Below are 22,803 nucleotides of genomic sequence, written 5' to 3'. Positions count from 1 at the left end.
CCTGTGCTGCCAGTTTCTGAGCATGTCTAAGGCTATACCCCTTCTAATCACTCTGCAGCACCCAAGTCAAGTCGGTAGACCCACCTATCTTTTCCCAAGGGTGCCACAGTGTCCCAGATATAGGCAGGCTGGGCCCCCAGCTGGTTTGCAAAGGAGGAATTTGGACTGAGCATGGCAGATGTTGCAATGAGTAGTTTAGGGAGTGGTATTGTACCAAACAGGTGAGTCTGGGTCAATGATAGGGTTCTGTATTGCATGTCCACACATTTTTACTGCATGAAAATGTATTTCACAAAACCTTTTTGCCATAGGAAAAACAGTGGCGTGCCTTGAAAACTGCCGCAACTTGTACGCTGAGACCTTCCAGATGTGTTGGAGGTCACACCATCCTGCAGAAAAGGAACCCCGCATTACTTAGATCACATGTGATATGCCAGCTATTAGGCCCATATGTACAGCATCTGCAAATTTCTAAACAAAAATATCTTCCGAATGATAAATTGAACATAGAACTCGTCATAAAATCACATCCCGTGGAAACATTTTTGTTTAATATCTTCACACATTACAAATATGATTTATAGTGTCCTTATGCATGGTATGCTGCTAATTTTACCATCATTAGCTGTACTCCAATAAATGTTTACTGGTATTGAGGGTATGAATCATCTCCACTTGTATTTATGTTTTTGGTTGTCAGATATGAGTGCTAGAAAATAGTAATCCTAAAATACTGAATATTTTCACTGAACAATATCTTAAAAGATTTGTTCAATTGATTTTTTAGTTATTGGTGAACTATTTCTTAAAATATGTGTCCACTCAGATGTGATATTTTAGTGGAATATATAGGGCTGAGTTGTCCCCTGGCTTCTTATATGTCTTGAATACTCCAAAAGTGAGATCTTCATGACATTATGGGGGTGATTTACTAACCTAAACACACGCACGCACCAAAAAATACATAAAACGTATTTATCAACCAAACACGAGCAACGTGTCACATTTTCATGCCGTTATTGCGCGTTTTTATGTATTTACATACGTGCGCGTCATGTAGCATGCGCCATAGGCTACACACCGCTCTAATAGCGGCATGCAAGTCTCTAAAAGCATATTTCCACTAATGCCATATATGGAAAAATCATGCACATGATGCATATATAATGCTGCTTCACAGTTGAGACAAAAATGGTTAGCTCATGCATTTACATCCCTGCATTCATCAATGCAAGCAACACAACGTAGAGCTAATTTACACAACATCACCTTGCAATTCATGCAGGGCTTTGCACAACACACCTGCTGGGTGTGTACACACTACAAAGGTGTCTAGATTCCACCAATAGATCATGCTGGGAGGGAACACACTACAGAGGTGTATACTTGTTCGTGGCGTGTTTATAAGGTTAGTAAATCAACCCCCATTACTCTGTTCCTGTCCACCTCGGAGTTTTGGATGTTTCTTCCCACCTTCTCAGCGTACAAGTGCTAACAGTAAACATAATGATAGGACATTAAAACTGACTGATGACTCATCCCTGTTTTGCTTTTCCTTCATTATTCATTCCACAAGCCAGGTGGTCTTGATCAAGCTAGGCTACAATGAGGTTAAGCTTTTTGCTGTGTTGTCTGGCAGGGGTACGTGCCTAGATCACAAAAATGAATTGACAGAATTACAAATCCTTTGAGATGGCAATTGCATATGAATTTCCCCTGTGTATTAAAAGAGAACTATGCAGTGACCTTTTTATCCCATAGTTCTCTTTAGGGTCACAGGAGGACATTTACTAATGTCCTCCCGTGACCCAAAGCTCAGTATATAGCGGGCTATTGCTATCGATACTATCAATACTATCGAGATCCACCCAGCTGGCTGATTGACAGTGGGCTCTGACTATCTAGAGACAGAGCCAGCTGTGCCTGCCCCGTCCATTCCTCCAGTCAGCGCTGTAGGATCAAAGAGGGGAGGGAGAAGGACCAGACTAAGAGCAAGCTGGCTCGGGGGAAGTCCTGGTTTAAGGATTTTGCTGTGTTGCTCGGCATGGGTACCTAGATCACAAAACTGATTTCACAGAATTACAGTTCCTTGGAGATGGCAAAATAGTTCCTGCATATGAATTTCAGCTCCACTTTAAAATACATGAAAGCCCAGTTGCTAAAAATCTCCTAATAGCTTTTTGTTGTAATGTCAAAAATCATTTTCAGTATTTTTAAATTTGCAGCTTTCAATAAAGCAATACCTGGTGAAACTGTTGTGAAGGTCCCTGTCTCTCAATTGTTCTCCTGCATTGTCACACACTCTCACAATAGAGAGTACAAGCCGCTCATGCTGACACACATTGCATAGGCATGTTCTGCTGTTGTCACCCATCAGAAAATTACATTTTACACTAACAATTATTTTAAAGTAATATTTTTAGATCCTCTCTCTAATAATCATTTCTGTACATTTTAGAAGAAAGAAAAATTGACATGGAGAGACCGAATTCCTGCCTATTTGGTTAATTTTGCAGCTGTTTTATTTATGGTAGGTAAAAAGAATGTGACAATGTGATGTTATTTCCTAAGATATAGACAGTTTATTTTGTGGCACGCCACCTGACTGCGCTTTTGTTTTCATTTTTATACTGTGATGATACATAAAGGGGTATATTTATCAGAAATTTGCAGAGTCATTCATCCTGCAAAACTGCATATATAGTACATGCACATTTTTTTTTTTTATGTACTGAATTTCTGATTTAACAGAATATATGTAGTGCATTAGAATCAAATCTTGTTAGAATGGTGTTTTAGATATACATAACTAATTTTGTTATAGAAAACTGACCATATTCCTTGCATTCGCAGATTGCATTAACATTTTCAGCAGTGTTTGGAGTCATCATATACCGCATCACAATTTCAGCAACCTTGGCATTAAGCACAAACGAGAGTACGAGAGCAAACGTTCGTGTGACCGTGACAGCCACTGCCGTTATCATTAACTTAGTCGTAATTCTTATATTAGATGAAATTTATGGGTCTGTTGCAAAGTGGCTGACAGAAATAGGTAAGTGGATAACTCACCTTATTTACATAGTTATATAGTTAGTCAGGTTGAAAAAAGACACATGCCCATCGATTTCAACATAAAGATATAAGAGAAAAACAAAAAATAAGAAGAAAAAGAAGAAAAGCCTAAACAGAACACTGTGCCCATAATTGCTCACTGTTTATCCAGAGGAAGACAAAAAAAACCCCTATAAAGCATGGCTCAATTTGCTTCAACGGGGGAAAAAATTAATTCCTGATCCCACAAGGCAATCCGATATTCCCTGGATCAACAATCTCTGGTGCTTAATATGCCTATATGAACTCAATATCCAGTAATATTCTGAATACATCCAGATTTTTTTTTTTAAACATTGACAAACCTGTCATTAGAGAGAGAGAAAATAAACCCGGTACTTGGTTCTTCCATTAATAAAGTTTAGAATAATTAAAATGTTTTAGATATTTGGAAGTCCCAAACTTGAATATTTAAATCTTAATCTAAAAATATTGCAGCCTACTGGTCCTTGGATGTTGTGGATGCAGTTGTTTTCTTGTTTCCTTTATTTTTACCTTATGATCCTGCCAGTAACACACTTCTGATCCCGGGGTGACAACGGTTACTCACTGTACTGTAATTATCGAGGGCCAGCATTGTCACCCAAGGAGAGGAAGTGTTAGGGCTACAAGCAATTCATTGCCCCCCAATTAAATATGGATTTAGTTGGATTTAAAGCTGAACTCCATCCTCACCTTCTGCCTTGTACAGATGTGCTGGCTCCTCTCATGTACTCAAATTGCTGGCTCTGATTTCAGAGCATTAGTTGGACTTCTCGCTGTGTGCATCAGAATCTGCAGCAAGTCTGATAGATCACGGTGCAGGTAGTATTTGTTAGTCACAATCACCTGACCTTTTCTATAATGTTGAAGATGCTTTGCAGCTTATTAAAGCAATGCATTTAGCTTTAATGAGTGTCAGGAACATACCCCATCATTAACATCCACACAGATAACTCAGTCACAGCAATCCAATCACCATGGAATGTGTCAAGGAAAAGGGTTTATTGTCCATGAACAGGATGAGAGGTTTGGAAGTTTGTGAAAATTATAGTCTGGATAAGCTGTGAAATGTACATAAACATATACTTTGAAGTGGAACTTTAGTTAAGAAAAAAAACAAAATTGGAATAGAGGAACAGACACACTATGAGGCCATATTACAATATTACAAGAAAAAAATAATTTCACTCGAAAAGAAAAAAAAACGAAAGAATATACATTTTTGGCATACATACACACAGAATGAATGTTCACAGATACAGCCCCATGAGTAGTTCATAAATAGACCCCTTTGTCTTTTTTGCAATAAAGGATTTTTATCCTGCATGTGCATGTGGCAGGTGCCAAAATGAATTACTTTCTTTCCCAGCTACTACATTATGGTAGGGAACTAAGCGAGGGGTGGAGGAGTTGGGCTAGCACAGTCAGTAATTAGACACTTCCAGAAATGGAGAGGGCTATTACATGGCAGGAGGAGGGGGCTGTATTAGGGAAATGACTAGTTAAATGTGCTCGGAAGGTTTAGAGGCACATTGCAAGTTAATGAAACTAATGGAATCCCTGGAAAGGTAGGTAATGTTGGTAGTGTTGGTAATGTACAGGTTTGGTTTAATAAACATTTGAAGCTAAAGTTGCATTTTAATGTATAGGATGTTGTTTTTCTACAGCTTTGTTGCAATTTATGTCCAAGCATTTTACTTACAAACGGTCATTCCTGTTTTTGCCAGAGGTACCTAAAACTGAAAAAACCTTTGAAGAACGGTTGATTCTCAAGGCATTTCTCCTGAAGTTTGTAAACTCTTATGCCTCAATTTTCTATGTTGCCTTTTTCAAAGGAAGGTAAGTCACCCCTCGCATACATTTTAAAAGTGCAAATCCAACCAAACATCTAAACAGACCATTGTGACACAGTTGTATGGGAGCTGTGCCACCTACCAAAAGAACTGTAAAGTACAGCACATGGTGTTCAGATCTACCCACTGTTGCTGCATTATGTGATCCCATTGCCTCAAGGAAGGTGCAAACCCTTTGCCACTTTACCACCTCTCATCTGCTCAATTAGATTAGTGCTCATCAACATTAAGTTGATTTGGATAGCGTGGTGATGGATGGGTAGAACCACCATCAAGTTTTTATTGCTGTCTCTGTTAGGGAGCTTTACTCTAATTGTCCTGCTTATCATTGTCAAGGGGAATGAAAGTATGGATGGATCCAAAAGTTGTCACCAGAACAGAATTCGAGGGGAATGTTCCAATGAGGAAAGAGAAAAGTTCCTCCAATGGAAGGATATCATCTCACTTCCTGTTGAGTCTGCAGGACTGGAAGTGAGGGGAAATCTCCCTTTTGGAACTCAGATGGCCCCCAAAAAAACTGACTGGTTTTAACCCTTTTAACCTGTTTTAACGTTGAGAAAGTCAATATCTGCAAACTGGTTTAGAAGGCCTCTGGACCTTGACATTACATTTGGCAGCTGATGACAGCTATTGTCATTTGTTATGTAATTGTATTTAATGAACTGGTTCACTTTAAGGCTCCTCTTTTTTACATGCAAATAAATACAGTAAATACATTAGTAGATTAACATATTAATGCCATACATATTTTAGATCTTTTGTCTTTAATTGCTTGAAAGATTTTGAGAACACAAAAACTAGAAAAATCTTGAGAACACATGTCCTAATACATGAATAGTGACTGCATCTGATTGGCTCCTTCAGTTTGTCAGTCAAAATTTGTCAAGGTGGGTAGTGTCAGCAGGGCCGCTCATTACTCCAATTTTTCATGGTTCACAGGAATCCACCTAAATTAGCTGTGTATGGTCAGCTTAAGGCAACCTCTCAGGCTGTGACTTTTGTGACAGATCTCCACATTGGACAAAAGCAAAGCCTTAATAAAAATACAGAGATTCTTTATGTGTGGAGTTGCCCTTAAAGTCCAATTGAAGCATCTTTTGCCTTACTGCAGTGCAGGCTGCATAAACAGTAATAGATGTGTGCAACTTTTATTCAATTTTAATGCCACTAGGTCGAAATGCCCAATGTTGGTATCATGCTGGAGATCAAGACTGCTGTGTAACACAAAGCCACTCAGGGAGTTCGAGCGCTCTTGATTGGAACTCTGGATAGGGAGGGAGCATCAAACCGCTGGAACCCAAGACTGTGTTGAGCAGCCGTCTGGATCTCCAGTGTGCTGACAGCACGCTGTTCTTCAATTCCTGCTGCAGAATAATAGTATAGTACTGGAAGAAGAAAATACCCACATTTGTTGCTTTTAATGCAGGCTGACTGCATTAATTGCATGAAAAATCATGAGAACACCAAAACATCTGGCAACTTTCTAAGCTGTTTATAAGTGTTTCTGGTAGCCAATCACAATGTTAGAATGGAACATTTAATTCTGTTCTGATATCTCTATGTATAGAGGAGGCTTGAAATGGGGGGAGGTGGTTTGATTGTCTTTTGTTAGTCACATTTAAAACTGTATTAAACATTCTTACATACAATAAAATGTAGATATCTAATTAATAGTTATGGTTAGGAAATGGCTTTGGCTCACAGAGTGCAGAGGAAACACATGGCTGAGAAAAACAGCACCATTTATTGCTCTGCGTTGTCAATGGACAACCATTAGATTGAAGTATTGTAGTAGAAGTGGTCCAGTGATGATATACAACCCTGCAGGGACCAGTTATTCATGGGTGGAATTCGTTTTCTGTTCCATCCCCCTGCTGGTGACTGGAATGTATCACAGGGCTCTGTACCTTCCCCACTGCAGGTCCTAAAGACATACAGCTGCCAGTTTGAATACTCACCATTGTTAATAAGGAATAACCCACATGACTTTTTATGAAATGTATTGCGGATTTGTTTATTTTCTTTAAATTGATTGGTGAGCTATGATATTTCCTGGTGTGAACTTTGATGCGTTCTTTATCTTTTTGTTCTGTATCGATACATAAGCCAGTTTTTGGGAGGACTGCTATAGGCTTGTGTCCTCTGCCTGGTCTTCCCTGCTGTTTGGTGCCCGATTAGGGGAAACCAGACTGTATATTCCCAGCCTGGCCCCAACAGGCTGAAAGCTGTGCTTTAGAATGGTATTCCAAACCTTAGCAACATAAGTAAAATAAATTATTAGGGGATGCGGAGAATGAAAATAACATCATGTACCCTGTAGTGGATTCTTAGGAACATATGCAGAACTCGCAGACCAGTGAAACAAGTAGCTTGGTTGACTAAAGTTGGCCATACATACACCTAAATATTTCTCCAGTTTAACCCAGTGAACGAGAAATCATTAGATTCCCCCAGTCATGCTAAACAGTGTGGATAGATAAAACTTCCTTGCCAGCTATTGTGTTCTGACAACAGGCCCGCTCAGCTGTCCTAATACATGGATAGTGACTGCAGCTGATTGGCTCCTTCAATTTGTCAGTCAACGCTTGTCAATGTGGGTGGTGTCAGCAGGGCCACTCATGGCTCCAATTTTTCCTGATTCACAGGAATCCACCTAAATGTGAACCGTGTATGGTCAGCTTAAGGCAACCCCTCAGGCTGTGACCTCTGTGACAAATAGATCTCCCCATAGGACAAAAGTGAAGCCTTAATAAAAGTAGAGAAATGCTTTATGTGTGGAGTTGCCCTTAAAGTCCAATTGAAGAATCTTTTGCATTACTGCAATGCAGGCTGCGTAAACAGTAATAAATGTGTGCAACTATTATTTCATTTTAATGCCACTAGGTTTTAAATGCAAAATGTTGGTATCATGCTGGGGATCAAGACTGCTGCGTAACACAAAGCCACTCAGGGAGTTCGAGCGCTCTTGATTGGAGCTCTAGATCGGGAGCGTCAGACCGCTGGAGCCCAAGACCTCTTTGCTCTTGTTGAGCAGCCGTCTGGATCTCCAGTGTGCTGACAGAATGCTATTCTTCAGCTCTTGCTGCAGCACAATAGTATAGTATTGGAAGAAGAAAATACCCACATTTGTTGCGTTTTATTCAGGCTGACTGCATTACAGTAATAAAAACTAAGCTTTAATTAGGCTTTAAGGATAAATTGACAGACAAAATTAGACGCTGTCAATTAGTGCAATTAGTCAATTAATACTAAAATCCCAAATCTGCTGAACCTGGTTTATACTTCTTAGCCCCACTTAGGCCACCTATCTTGTGTCGATCCCCTCCTTCTGGTTAGCTTTAGTGAAACACTAACAAGATCTGATATCATAACCACACACCACTATCCTGAAGCTGGAAGCAGAGAGGCTAATATAGACAGTTAGGCCATTCCTGGTCAGTACTCCTAAACTAGAAGACTAGGGCAAAGGGTCACCCTATCCTACAGTTTGGTGTAGGTGTATGGAACCTAGAAGGGGTGAATTGAATTTACACAATTGCACTTTTCCACCAACAAAATTAAACATTCTCTGCAGGTACCGCCCCAAAAAGGACTAAGTTAGACTGCAAGTAAGTCAATTCTAGATACCATTCTCTCCCAAATAGCCTGAGAATCCATTGCAGCACAAAAATCCTATACATTGGTATAATTCCTCTATTAATATTTAAGAATATTTGTCTAACAATAATTTACCCTTTTCCACCTAGGTTTGTTGGAAGACCTGGCAGCTATAACTACATTTTCAATGACTACAGGGTGGAAGAGGTAGGTTACACAGCTATTGCATATCCCGCATTTAAAGATATTTAAGGCAGATATGAAAAGCATAAATGAATGCAGCTCTGTAATCATTAACACAGCATGAAATGTATTATTCCATTCAGGACACTATCTGCAAGGAGTTTGCATGTTCTCCCTGTGCTTGTGTGGGTTTCCGCCGGGTACTCCGGTTTCCTCCCACACGCCAAAAACATGTTAGAAGGTTAATTGGATCTCTCCAAACTGTCCCTGTTTCTATGTATGTGAGTTGGGGACCTTAGATTGTAAGCACCTTGAGAGCAGGGACTGATGTGAATGTGCACGGTAAAGCGATGCATAAATTGTGGGCGCTATATAAATACCTGTAATAAATAAATAATAAATAAATTATTATTTTAAATGCGCCTAACTTTTGTACCTGAATTTGACTTGGTATCAGCATCTTGCAGTGGCAGGATGGAATTCAATAAGATGTGCTACATGAAAAATGTGTTGATAAGGAACATACTGATAGGAGGAGAAAGAAGCGTGAGCAGAAGACTGTCCTTATAAGTCCGCTGCTGCTTTTTCATTGTCCAGTCAAAAAGCTGTAGGTGCAGAGGACACACCTATATTTCTTGGGTGTAAGTAATCCACCTTAATGTGTTATGCAGGGAGACTGGGAAAATCTCAGGTAATGGATAGACAGAAATGCATTTGCAGAATTTTTTGCGATTGCACTGGACCGGAACACAGGCATTGTTGTGCCACCCATTCTGGTGTGAGCGATCGCACTGCGGGCGGGGCTGAGGTGCCATAGACGTATATGCAGTGCTCCAGCCCCAGAACACAGGGAGCCCACTGTAACCGGTGTGAACAAGCCCCCAGGGTTTGGATGAGCTCAGGTTTGGTCCAAACTCAAATTTAGTGAAGTGTCAAATCTGCTGAATCTGATAACCAACCTCTGGCCACCATTTCTTTTATTTATTTATTTATTACAGGTATTTATATAGCGCCAACAATTTACACAGCACTTTACATAGTTGCACATTCACATCAGTCCCTACCCTCAAGGAGCTTACAATCTAAGGTCCCTATCTCACATGTACACATAGAGGGCCAACTTAGAGAGGAGCCAATTAACCTACCAGCAAGTCTTTGGAGTGTGGGAGGAAAACGGAGTACCCGGAGGAAACCCACGCAAGCACAGTGAGAACATGCAAACTCCTTGCAGATGGTGACCTGGCCGGGATCAGCAGTTACTCCAGATACTCCAGAACTGAATGGGGCTTACCGATCCCTCCCCACGCAAAAGAGCCTAATGGAAACACTGATGTTAATGGTAGTAAAGACAAGTAAAGAATAATAGCTGTATGTTTCATGAACTGTTTTTTCTTGTAGTGTGCTCCGGGAGGATGTCTGATGGAGCTCTGCATTCAACTCAGTATCATCATGTTGGGTAAACAACTGATACAGAACAACTTGTTTGAGATTGCAATACCGTGAGTACCCGAAAATTGTATACTATTTTTTAGGCTTGGGTATCAAAGCAAAAATCAACACAGAGGTCATTATCCATTAACATGATCTTGCATTTTGCTCAAGGACTTAACATATGAAGAAAAGGGATGTGTGAAATTAAGAGGTTTTCATTTCCGCAAACTCTATACATATCAGTGACATTTGCTATTTTGGCAAAATGCATTGCAGTCAAAGGGGAATTAAGGGGGTTATTCACGCTTCGGCTGATCCTTCGGCTCTCTTCGGCCGCTGGAGCCGAAGGGCTGCTGTATGGACTATTCACTATAGCCCATACAGTAGCCAAAGGCGGCCAAGTGGCTCAGCCGAGCCAAAGGCATATGCTTCGGCTCTACTGAGCCAAAGTGACACCTGAATTGTGGCAAACAGCCTGCCAAAGGCCAGCCTTTCGCCCCACAAATGACAGCTGGGCGGAGCCAGCCATAATCTCATTGCTGGCCTCGACCAGTTGTTATTGTTTAATGACAGATCAGCGTCCCCAAATGACCTGGGGATGATGATCTGTCATTAAACAATAACAACTGGCCAATAGGAAACAGTTTTTTTAAAAAAATCTTTATTTATTTTTAAATTGTACTATTTATTAAAAAATGTTTTTAATTTTTTCAACCTTTTTTGTGATTTGAAAAAAAAAATCAATGAAAACCTTTTTTCATTGATTTTCTATTCTGCTCTGTACCACGGAGGTACCGAGCAGAATAGCCGAGTCGAGTGCCGCTCGGCAGCATTCAGCTATTCACTCACTGCCGTTCGGACCCTGTGTGAATAGGGGCGAATGGAAGTGAGTGAGCTGCCAGTCCCTAATCCCTGCGTCCAGCTGGTCGCTAAGCCCTGCTACCATCGTGACGCTAAGCCCTGCTACTATTGGGTTTGCTAAGCCCTGCGTCCATCGGGTCGCTAAACCCTGCATTGGAGAAGTCCTGGAGGCTAGCATGACAGGAGCTGGCAAGGGAGCTAGAGAGCAGGAGGTCTTGGGAGGAGCAGAGAAGAACGGTTGGGTGATATTTTGAGACAAGGTTGGTGATGTGGCTGGGGGCAGAATTGTAGGTGGCTTTGTCAGTAGTTGGTAATATTCTGAATTGTATTCCTTGAGTAATCAGAAAGCATTGCAGCGATTGACAGAGGGGCGTTGCAAACACGGAGTGGTTGGTAAGGTGAATGAGACTTTCAGCAGCACGATAGATTGAAGGGGTATAACCTGTGTAACAATGAGAAGGAAGGTCTCCACAAGTAAGTGGTTCAGAACCAGTCTCAGTAGTAACTAAAGGTGAGTGAATTTAGATGTGTTTGTTACTGGTCAAACATATTTAGCAACACTGCTCGGAATTGTATTGCAGCAGAGGCAGTTTTTTCATCAAGTTAGAAGCCTACTGGATTTTCTTGCCAATCAGCAGGATTTGTTCTGTACTTACAGCATTTGTAATGAGACAAAACATGGTAAATGTGAATATATTGTAGAGATGTACTGCCTATGCCCTTTTATTTTGCCCAGACATACACTTTAAATAGATTTTGACGCACTCAACAGCCTCATCTTGCTTTCATATGACTGAGAAATCTGCCTTCTACAATATCTTAAATCTGCCCCTAACTTGCACTGTTTATTTTTGTATGATTCAGAAGTTTCACTTCACTCTGTGTTTACATATTCATGGATTACCATTCTGTACACAACGCATTGTAGATGTTTTCGCAGCCCTCAGATTAAAGATGAAGAAAGGGAGATTTTGCGATTAAATGAATCACAAATGGAATGTCTTTATACAATTATGACTAGTGATACAAATATTCAAGCAAACAGAATCGTCTTTATCGTACTATACAATATTTAATTTGCTGTTTTAAAGTGTTTTTTGACCCGGGTTATGCTGGAAATGATAACAGAGACAGTTTTACAGGGTGTAAAGCGAAACAGGTGGCGAGGGTGACATTGTAGCATCCAGTCCTTGGTCGTCTAGAGCGCCACTCGTCTTTGGTTTGTTTATGGGGTTTTGCACAGTTGCCAGACATCAAATATACAGACTAAATCTCTGGCAGTCCTATTAGGAGCTGACATCACTGGGCAATAATTGTGCTACTTTTGTGTGATGTCAGTTTTCGAAAGCAGCACCGTGACTCTTGCATTCCATTGCGGTTACAAAGAAACTAATGTACTATGTTTTTATATCCACGTGGCTATCGAAAACAAATAGCTTGTATAAAGGAAAGTCTATGGAAGACGGCCAGGACCATACATAGGTATATTAGAAAACATGAGAAAAAGCATAATAAAGTATGGTATGGGTGGCTGAACCTCAACGTTCTGTTTCCTGTCCAGATGGTGAGGTCTTGTGATCAGGTCCAGTTTAAAGGCAAGGTAAGGGGGTAAAGTGCCCGAGTGCAGAATGTCCTATGAGGGAATTTCTGTTCCCCCTCAATGTGGATGCGAGGGAGTCCCAAGATGGACAAGGAAGAGACAGAATAAGTATCAGGTAGTTGTAGGTTTGCTAAAGTCTCTTTGGAGGCCTCCTCCGAGTAAGTTGTGCAGTAAATAGGCTGTACAATGGATGTTATTTCTTGAGCATTGAAGGAATTAATTTTACATGAAAAAAAATTTCTGTCAGTGTGTCTTTGTTTAGTATTACTTTGTCTTTCTCTCCACATTATGATCTTTATAGCTGAAGGAAGCCCTGTTAGGGTAGGAGGCACACCATTATCTCTTTCCTCACGAGCAACAAGCATGTGTGTATCAAGTCCACTGCCACCCTTCGAACCTGATCTAGGTGAGATCAGTTGGTACATGTGCAAATCCTGGGGTCCTTGGATAAATTGATAAATTGATGCTCTGCATGTGATTTAAATATTGAACCATTTTGTCCCAGAATTGTAAGGGATAGAGGCAAAAGCAGTGTGTTAGAGATGCTTCCACCAGGCCACACTCAATTTTTGAGTTATGAGTCAGTGGTCTTTGTCTTATAAAAAAAAGTCAAAAGTGTAGCTCTATGTATAACCTTGAATTGGGTTCCCCTCCAGGTCTCATTTATAATATTTGTTTTGTATTTTAAAATAACCCTGTGTACTCATCCAACATTCCTCCTTCAAAGGAACTATGACTGTCTTTTGTGTGCATTAAATTTTTTGCTGTTGATGTGCTGTTGATGCTATGTACTTGCAATTAAGATGGAGGTATACTGCCCTGATGGAATATATATATTGTTGTAGAAAGTTATCAAACATATGCATTTTCAGTAAGTAGGTGGTGTTTCTTGACCCACTCTTCCAGTAGTAAGCGCGTTGTTAGTAGTAGAGAAAATGGTTGCATAATACGTTGTATTTGCTGCTTAGTGTGTCAACGGTTGGGGGCTTGAGGGAGGCTAACTTTAGTCTGGCCTTCATTCATGTTATGAATGTGTCCCTGAAGAGGGTATTGTTTTGAGATGAGTCAATAGTCTAGCAGTTCTAGTATGGAGAAAAGTTTTTAGAGACCAGGGTTCAGTTATTTCTAAAGGCATTGGTTTGCAAGTCTAAAATGTGGCAAAAAGACAGGCTAGGTTTTAAGTCCTAATATTTGGCATGCCTATATCCCCCTCTATTTTTTGGGGCCATGAGGGTAGGTAGAGAAATAAGTTCCTTATGTTATAATCCCGCTATAATGCCAGTGTAGGATAGATCTCAGCATAGGTACTGGCACTGGTCTGTAATAATACTCTTGGCATTCACACAGTTATTATTATATATTATTATATACTATTATATAATTTTATATAAACCCAAGAACAAAAATGTAATATACTTCAATTTACCAGTCTTTAGATGTGGTTTAACTGTTTTCATTGCGTTTAACTTTAATTTCTACAATAGCTGGTTAAGTAGGTTCCCTTAAGGTACATACAGTATGCATATTGATTTGAATGGGCACAGCGGGATAGACAGCACTGGGTCGCTCTCAAATCTATAGTCACGTTGAATAAATTCTCTCCATAGATGAACAATTAAGCTGTTAGAATTACTTCCTAGAAAGTGATTAGTGAACCAAAGGAAGGATTTAGGCAAGTCATGAAAAGTGGACCTGAGGCTCTGGCTAATACAAAGCATTCTTCAAATTATAATCATTGCACTATAAGCTTTGATAAGTCAATAGTAAAGCCTTCGGGATTTCTAACATTTTTAGCCCGCGGGTCCATGATACCGATACATCATTATAACAAGCATTTATATTCCCATCTGTGTGATTTGTGGGCTTAGAATTCTCTGTTCCAGAACATAATGTTTCCTTTCTATTAAAAGGAATCTAAGAGCCACTGGATTTTTTATTTAAAGGTGCCTTTCTGTTAAACATGATCACTTATCATGTACCTAGACTCAAGTCACACAGTCTGCCTGCAAAGCATCCTTAATTTTGCTGCTTAGTAGTACAACATAGTAATTGTATTTTACTGTTCCTCTCTGTGCTCAGAATGTATGAAAACAACAGGTGCTCTGTGTGTCTAATGCTGTAATATACGATGTTGCTTCGCAGAGGTTGCTGACTACACTGCATTTGCAGTCTACCAGTTCTTGTTTGCAGGCAGAAGAGGCAACCGCTTTGGGCATGCTGTACTGTAGGGGGCAAACTTGGAGCCCCTCTTGTCTCTGCATGGCCCAGTCGTGTTTATGGCCATCAAACAGACAGTGCAGTTCTGCAGATTACAGTGGGAGATTGCGGCTCTCCCTGCGTAAATAGCACACTCCACTGTGAGTGTGACAGCCATTCACTTTGTATCAGGAGCTCTGTGTGCTATAGAGCAACGATCACGACCTTTTTTGCACCAGGAAATGTGGCGGGAGGAGTTTTGGGTGGTGTTAGTGATTAGTGAGTGGCCCATAACATAAGACAATATAGACAGGGGCAGTGGGTGTAATATTAAGGGAGGACCTGTAGGAGATTGCTGCACACACTGTAAGGGTCATTACCTTATAACATGTCCCCGGCTTGGTGCAGAGCAGCCCCTCCACACGGCCATCACTCCCCCCCAAGGCCCCACTCTCAGTCTCCGTACTGGCCCACTCTCCTCAATGACATGGCCGCACTGCCACGCAATCCTCTTCTCCGGCCCTGTATGGGGAGCGGGACTACCCGGGAGACTGCTGGAGGCTGCAGCCCAGTTGCTAATAGGCCATGAACTGGTACTGGAGAACATTGATGCTCTTTCCCTGATACAAAGCATGAAAGTGACATTCAAGAGGCTCTTTCCTATTCCTTATGCTCAGCCACAGCATTCCGCCGAGTTCCTGGCAATCAGTGATGTCACCCCCCGCCACCGCCTTAGGCAGCAAAAATTAGTAGCTATGGGGGACACCCATAGCTACTAATGTACCTTTCATTCATTATTCTGACTCTGATCGTTGTGATAGCGAAATATATCCCTTGCTGAGACCTCTATGCCTGGCCTGTATAAGCAGATATACTCACTGCGGACAATCCTCGTCAGATAGCTGAACTCGTCAATACCGATTCATTCAAAAGAGGTGTTTATTCTTTACATCAGGTTACAGCAGATGATAGGAACAGCAGTTGAACGGTTATAGTATTGTGCGGTCAGAAAATGATGCCTTTCCTCCGTACTGTGCAGATTATATGTGTGTCCTGTTACATGTGGCTGCTAGCTTTGCCATGACACAGGAAGTACTGCACACAGGAAGAAGGGTGGGGCTACATACACTAGAGGAAAATACATTGTCACATGAGGAATAATTACAGAAAACATGTTTGTTACAACAAAAGGCCACTAGATGGCAGCATAGGATAACACATGGATTTAGCTATGAGAAAATAGTTAGGCAAATCACACTATATAAATTCTAACCTATATAACAATGCTAATATTAACTGAGGCTATGCATCTCATATTCTATGCCCCTGTTGGGGTGGCACATTCATTATTTATTGTTATATGTAAATTTAAAAAAATTACAAAATGTTCACCCTTTCGTTTACTCTAACTGGATTTTATTAACTCCTTCATTTCCTTTTTCCTTGAGTACTTTATGTGATTTTTTTGTGATTTATTTTTGAGCATTTGTATGTAAGATTTTTAAATATGCGTTCTTTCATGCCTAAACCGCAATTTTTTTTTTTTTTAAATGCTTTGTACCAGAAACATGATTCTAGCGGCTTTATAAAAAGAATAAATCACAGAATAAAATTTGTAATTAACCCTAATTAATTATGTTATAAACCCTAAAACTTGTAGTTACCATTTTAGTTAACTCCTATTGCCTTTATTCACTCCTTTGATTCCTTGCCATAATTTTTTTTAACCTTTTTGAGTTAGTTTTTGTAGTGCTGGATTAAAGTTCTTGGGAAAAGGGACGCACACCTTGGCACCCTCCACCTTGGTACCTTCACCTTGGTAAATTCCGAGATTTACCCACCTGCCGCACAGCACAGCCAGCCCCTTGATTTGATATTTCTCTTCTACAGTTAAGCAATACAGCCTGGTCACTTCTCTGCCTTTAACATGTGGTTGGACAGTCAAGAAAAAGCGGATTACTGATAAGTTATCTCTCTGCTCACTCCTCTTGACAGCTTGTTTATTGTTGGCGCATGTGAATGTAACACAACTTAATAACTCTTGGTGCTACCAGGGCCTGATATTAGGACAGATTAGGGTACTTAACCTATTTGCAGTTCGATGAATACTTAACTATTCTTTGGTTAGGGACCCGCCCCCTTAAACCTTACCTGCTTTATCCCCTGTAGATAATCGCCCCAATAATTTAAACAAACCTTACCAGCCCACTTACATGAATCCATGGCCACATAACGTGCTGGTCCCGAGTCTTCTTTCTTTTAGACTGCAGATTGGGAGGGTCCTTGTTCAGGTGCCCATATCGCTGCCTGGTGACATGGACACCTCCCATTGGCTGTCCATCAGTGGGGTCCTCACAGGTTACTGAAGACTCTAGCAGTGGAGTAATGGCATCAAGATGAGAAGCAGCAACAAGACTGCTCAGTAGTGGGCACAGACTTCAGCAGTGGATCACCAGTTTTCACTTCTGGAATTTTTTAGGGTAAATGTGTGAATGGGTACAAGCAAAGTAGGCAAGAGTAACCGAAGGTGGACAACACTGGCCTGGATATGAGCTTTAATTGGTGTTGTTAACTTTGTGTTCAACATTAACACCATACATTTAGATTCACAAATAAGCCCAGCTGCGATTGGTTCTCTCTAATGTTTTTCAACATATTGCTGCCGTTTCACCACCTACAGTTACCGTCCATTTTTAATGAGGGACTTAAAGGCCTCTTCCAAGTAAACATATGTCAGTAATGCTAATGTCGAATAATAACAGAGCCAGAGAGAGATAATTGATGCACGCTAAACATTGGAACCTACAATTTCCATATTTCTGCAGAATGCTGCAGCTTTTACAAGTGTCGTATAAACACCAGATTTCTCAAAAGTACACAAATCCAAGCCGGCTGGCAAAATGTGTCTTTTTTGTGTGTGTAATTATCCCATTACATTAATCTTGGGCAAGTTGAGTGCTTCATTCACTACCATTTAATTTGGAAGCTGTAAACTTCCAGTCCCTTGTAGTCCTCATGTTCTTTGATGTGCTTTCCCTGCTGTTTCTTGAATTAGACAATCTGGATATAGATTCCGTGAGGGAATTTTAAATTCCTGAGTGCAAAGCAGGGAGCATTTGTGTTATAAACAGTTCTACAGCTTACTCCTTTACCCATTGAAACTTTTTTTTATACGAGAAGTTCAGAGATACACTGAGTGGCCAGATTATTATGACCACCCCATCAGTACTTCGTTGGGCCACCTTTTGCCTTCAATACTGAGGCGATTCTTCTTGGCATTGACTCCACGAGATGTTGAAAGGTGATGCGAGGAATCTGACACCATGCCTGATGAATAGCACTGTCCAGTTCTGTGAGATTTGATGGTTGTGGAACCAGCTGCCTGATAGCTCTTTCAACTTCATCCATGTTCAGACCCGGATTTTTCGGCTGACAGTCCAGTCTTTAAACACTTTAACAACAGCTGCTCTTGAACATTTAACAAATTCTGCTGTTTTGTTGATACTAAAAATGCATACAAACACACTGGAACGCACCTGAAGTCCCATTTTAAGCTAAAAAGCCAAAACAAAAAGTTCCAGAACGCGGCAAATTTGCTGTAAAATCGCGGCAAAAAGTAATGCACTGTGTTTCAGATCTGGCCCTGAAAATGGTGTGAACCTGCCCATACTGCAGCAGGTACAAATGCAGTATGTACAAATGCAAAAAAGGAAAAGCGTATTTATTACTGTATATGCAGTCTGACTGAAGTGCAGTAATAAATACAAAGGCTTCAGATGGGCTATAAATCAGTTGTATTCTATTCTTGAATATAATTCTTGAGTCTTGAACCCAGCAAAATGAACATGTCTTTCGAGTTATATCAGGTTGTAATTGCTTCAGACTTGCGGCAGTTCCTCAGCAGGTTCAGGCTTGGAAGGAAAACGTGATATTTTCCTGCCTTTTAATTACACCGTTTACACAAGAATGCTACTATAGTACATAACAAACTTGCTTCTCCATTCATAACTTTACCTGGCATGTTATTAGTGGAAAAAATGGATGAGCAAGCCTGACAGAACAATATTAGCAGTAAGTATTGTAGGCTGAGGTTTTATCTGCTTATATTTTGCCTTCCCTGGTTATTCTTTCCCTACTCATCAACATGCTAATGATATGATTAAATAAAACTGTTCTGTTTATATTATATAACTTATGTTAGACTCGGTGACATCATCACTAGGTCTCTGAAATGCAGGCAGATCATGGCCGGTGGGAAAGTTGGCAGGGTCCTGGAAACAGGAAGCCTTGGTAATGCCCACATGTGATTCTGAGCCTCTATGATTGAAATAATTGAAATCAAATGAATGAAAAGGGTGAGCACGGGACAGCAAGTCTGGGAAGTAAAGAGCTAGATGAAGCTGGATGTTCTTCGGCCAGGAAATAAAGGGGGCTCTATCTGCAGTTTGTAATGCACTCTGTGAGAAGAGCAAAGTGTACAGTAAAAACAGAGTAAGCAATTTCTGCAAGAAGAGTCCCTTTGAAAATAAATGTTAACTCAGCATCTTTCAGAACACATGAGCTGAAGAAAATTTTAAGCTGATGGTCCTGCAGATAAAGCCACAAACTTCCTTTAAAGTGGATTTTCACCCCTTTGACTAAAACTCACAACAGCATACAGCTCTGCATGCTGATATAAAATCATCTTACATTCATTAGCTAAATAAACATATTTTGGTTTTACTTATAGCTTCTTGTTTTCTACTTCCTGGTCCTCTTTGGCAAACATCAGCAGAGCATTTCCCCCAAAAGAAAACACAAACTCCCCAATCCACACCCCGTGAAGCAACCACAAAGAAATAAAGTTGAAAAAATAGAAAAAAAGCTACACAGTACCAATGTTTTTATTGTACTGGAAGTGCAATACAAAGTCGGATAGAAGTGAGATTTCAGGACCGATCAGCTGTTCCAGGGCAGATCGGTTCTCCTGCACATACCATCTGCGATGCCGATCTGCCCAGGAACAGCGGAGAAAGCCTTGAATTCTACACCTTTTGCCGGTCACACATTTTTACCCTGGAAAAAAATGGGTGTGGCTACGTTAGAATGTGTGACCACATGGCTGGTCACACATTCCACCGCCAGGAAAATGGCCATGATTACATTAGAACGTGTGATGACGTCAGCAGTCACACATTCTAACGCAGTCACAATCTGTGATAGAACACCGGACTGCGAAAGGAGGCTGAGCGGTGTGGGATGATAGACGCTGGCTGCTCACAGCGCTCTCCTCCCTCAGCGCTGGGCCCTCTGTGACACTTTCTCACCTCCCCGCTAGGACACAGAGCAGCGCCCAGCGGGGAGGAAAGAAAGCAGGGATGCGCCGCTGTATCGGCCAAAAAATGGCACTTTCGGCATTTAACCAAAAGTGCAATTTTCGGCCGATATGTTTCAACGGCCAATATATCGGTACATTCCTAATATTACAGCAATGCAGAATGGCACAGGCTATAGAGGACTACACATCCCAACAATACTTTATACAACTATAGCATTTCTGTATAATGTACTGCTGAGATTTGTAGTCCTGTATAGAGGGTCCCATTCTGCATTGCTGCAATGCAGAATGGCACCTGCTATAGAGCACTACAAATACCAGCTGAACTTTACACATCAGGCTACAAATAATAATTGTTTTAATTAATTATTTACACTTACCTCTTCTGGCTGGTCTTCTGCTGTTTCCTGGTGGGGGACTCAGAAAAACCAGGTGCCTGGCTGCCTGCCCTGCACCCTGCAGGGCCATCTTCAATTCTACATGTGTCCTTGGCTTGCGGCTCTCTTCTCGCAAGGGTTGGCAGGCCCCATAATACCTGGGTACCCAGAAGCAGCCGTGTGCCTAGCCCGCACCCCCCCCTCCCCCAATTCAGCGCATCGGAGTGTGGGGAATGGATATTAAGATCAGTATCCTGCGGTCAGCGGGCCCCCCATCTCTGCGCCGGGAGTGTCAGATGAACAGATGATCCAACACTCCCGGCGCAGAGACGGGTTGCCTGCCGGCCGCTGGATACCATCTATGCACAGGCCAGGACTGTGCTGGGCCCCCGCAGGCTGAGAGACTGGTGCGTCCTCACCGGCGGTAGTTTCGCCACTGCCTTGCACCACCACTGTCATGTGAAGGTAGGGAGTGAGTAGTAGGCAAATGGAGTGGCTTGGAAATGTTAATAAAGTGAGCATAATCATCAGCATGTGAGACCAGCATTTAAAACAGAAGTCTCGATTGTTAATGTGCCACCCTCTATTTTACCTGAGCCCCCCATCCAACTCCAATATGTGTATGCGATCCAAAGTCATATACACATAATACTGGATATAGTGGTGCGTGAGTGTTATTTTGTACCGTAGCTCAGTGAGCCTAGGATGCTGTGATAATGATGCCCCGGGGGGTGGTCCATGACAGCCTGGGCTCAAGGAAAGTTGGTTGTACAACATTGGCCATCACTCACCCCAGAAGACTGAGGACATCTTGTGGTGGAAAAGAAGTACTGCGAAAGTGTTATGCTTGCACCAAACAGATTCTAAGGTCTAATCTTGCAGTTTTAGCTTTTTATTTAAAAGTTTCAATGCCCTTTAAATCTTGCTCCCTTTTAATACAGAGATAGTCTGTTGTGAGTATTGTCAATTATCTTACCCAAACATGGAGTACAAGACACAGCTGTCCATAAAGACATGTAATCGGATTCCACATTTACCACATTACTCAGGGCATCACTCTGCATGTTATACAACGTCCTCTGCTTATGTTTAGTCTGCGACTCTCCAAGACACTGAAACAAATATGAACCACAATATCAATATAAATCCCCTATACTAGGAACAGGACACATTGTACTAAAGCCTTCCCGGGGCCAGTGAGGAATGAAAGAGATTACCCGCTAAACAATAGATCTTTTTCATGGTTATTATTCAGCAAATTTGGTGTAAGTGGCTAGGAGTTCAATTTCACAATGATTAAACTGTTGCTCCAGAGAACAAACTGTTAGCAAAAACAAAGATTTATTTTCAATCATAGCTTGCATGTATGTCAAAGCCACTTGAAGGGCACTAATCTTGTTTTATAAGCAACACAGCTAATAACATGGAAAAGCTAAGGGCATGCAAAGCTGTATTTCCTTTCTGCTCCTTCTTTTTGTTTCAGTCTTACTAAGAAAGTAAGATATAGATGTCACTGGTATAAAAGTGGGAGAGGGGTTTTGTTTTTATTACCAATCAAAATTTAAATATCCATGTTTTAATACAGAATAAAAATGCAGAAATAATTATATTGCAAGCTTTTTCTTTCCACTTTCTTTTCACAGCTGTTAGTCAAAGCGGATATGAGATAGTGCTAGCTTATCAACATTCTTTCGATAGGCAGGAACAATATGGGGTTGGCTGATTTAAACCGGACACTAGGCATGTAAGCAGGCAAAACATTTGTTACTTTTTGTTTTGATTATTTTGCTCTTTTTCGGGTATCAGGTTCCAATGCCGTTTCTTTTTGTTGTTTGGATGTTTCAGGAATTTCGTTTTATTTTCTGATTGGCCAGAAAACAGTAATGTGTCTGATTTAGTTTAATATTGAACGAAATTTGGATGATCAAACATTTAATTAAAAGAATATTCTGATTTGTTTGCATTCAGCCTCATTGGAAATCGTATGCATTCGGGACCCCTGGAAAAGGGGGCATGTTGCCCGGTATGGGGCAGGGAGGGCGCTAGCTCTTTCCCCTCCTCCTTTCCTTCCCTGCCAGGCCAGTGATTGGATTAAGGGTCTGGTTTAGAATGTTAGGGGTTTTCCATTTTTGGGCAGTGCGGTTCCCCCTTAAAAACCCTACCAGACCTAAAGGGCCTGTTATGACTTTGGGACTTTTTTTTTAAACTCAGGTCTGGTATGAATCAGAAGGGGGATCCCGCACTGTTTTTTTAACTATTAACATTTTGAGATCAGCCAAAAATATACATATA

General features: G+C 41.0%; 1 protein-coding gene across 1 annotated transcript in view; it reads left to right on the top strand.

Annotated features, from left to right (window-relative positions):
- The window catches only part of ANO2 (anoctamin 2), a 158,391-nt gene that overhangs the window by 77,544 nt on the left and 58,044 nt on the right, over positions 1 to 22,803 (top strand). Inside the window, exons 15-19 of the mRNA XM_018562702.1 lie at positions 2,459 to 2,530; positions 2,854 to 3,055; positions 4,824 to 4,935; positions 8,696 to 8,753; positions 10,128 to 10,228. Coding sequence (XP_018418204.1) covers positions 2,459 to 2,530; positions 2,854 to 3,055; positions 4,824 to 4,935; positions 8,696 to 8,753; positions 10,128 to 10,228 — 545 coding nt within the window. The remainder of the gene's footprint in view (positions 1 to 2,458; positions 2,531 to 2,853; positions 3,056 to 4,823; positions 4,936 to 8,695; positions 8,754 to 10,127; positions 10,229 to 22,803) is intronic.

The sequence above is a fragment of the Nanorana parkeri genome, unplaced genomic scaffold (genome assembly GCF_000935625.1).
Source record: "Nanorana parkeri isolate BGI_ZX_2015 unplaced genomic scaffold, ASM93562v1 scaffold592, whole genome shotgun sequence".
NCBI lineage: Eukaryota > Metazoa > Chordata > Amphibia > Anura > Dicroglossidae > Nanorana > Nanorana parkeri.
The sequence above is the reverse complement of the archived record's forward strand: the minus strand, read 5'-3'. Positions and strand labels throughout refer to the sequence as shown.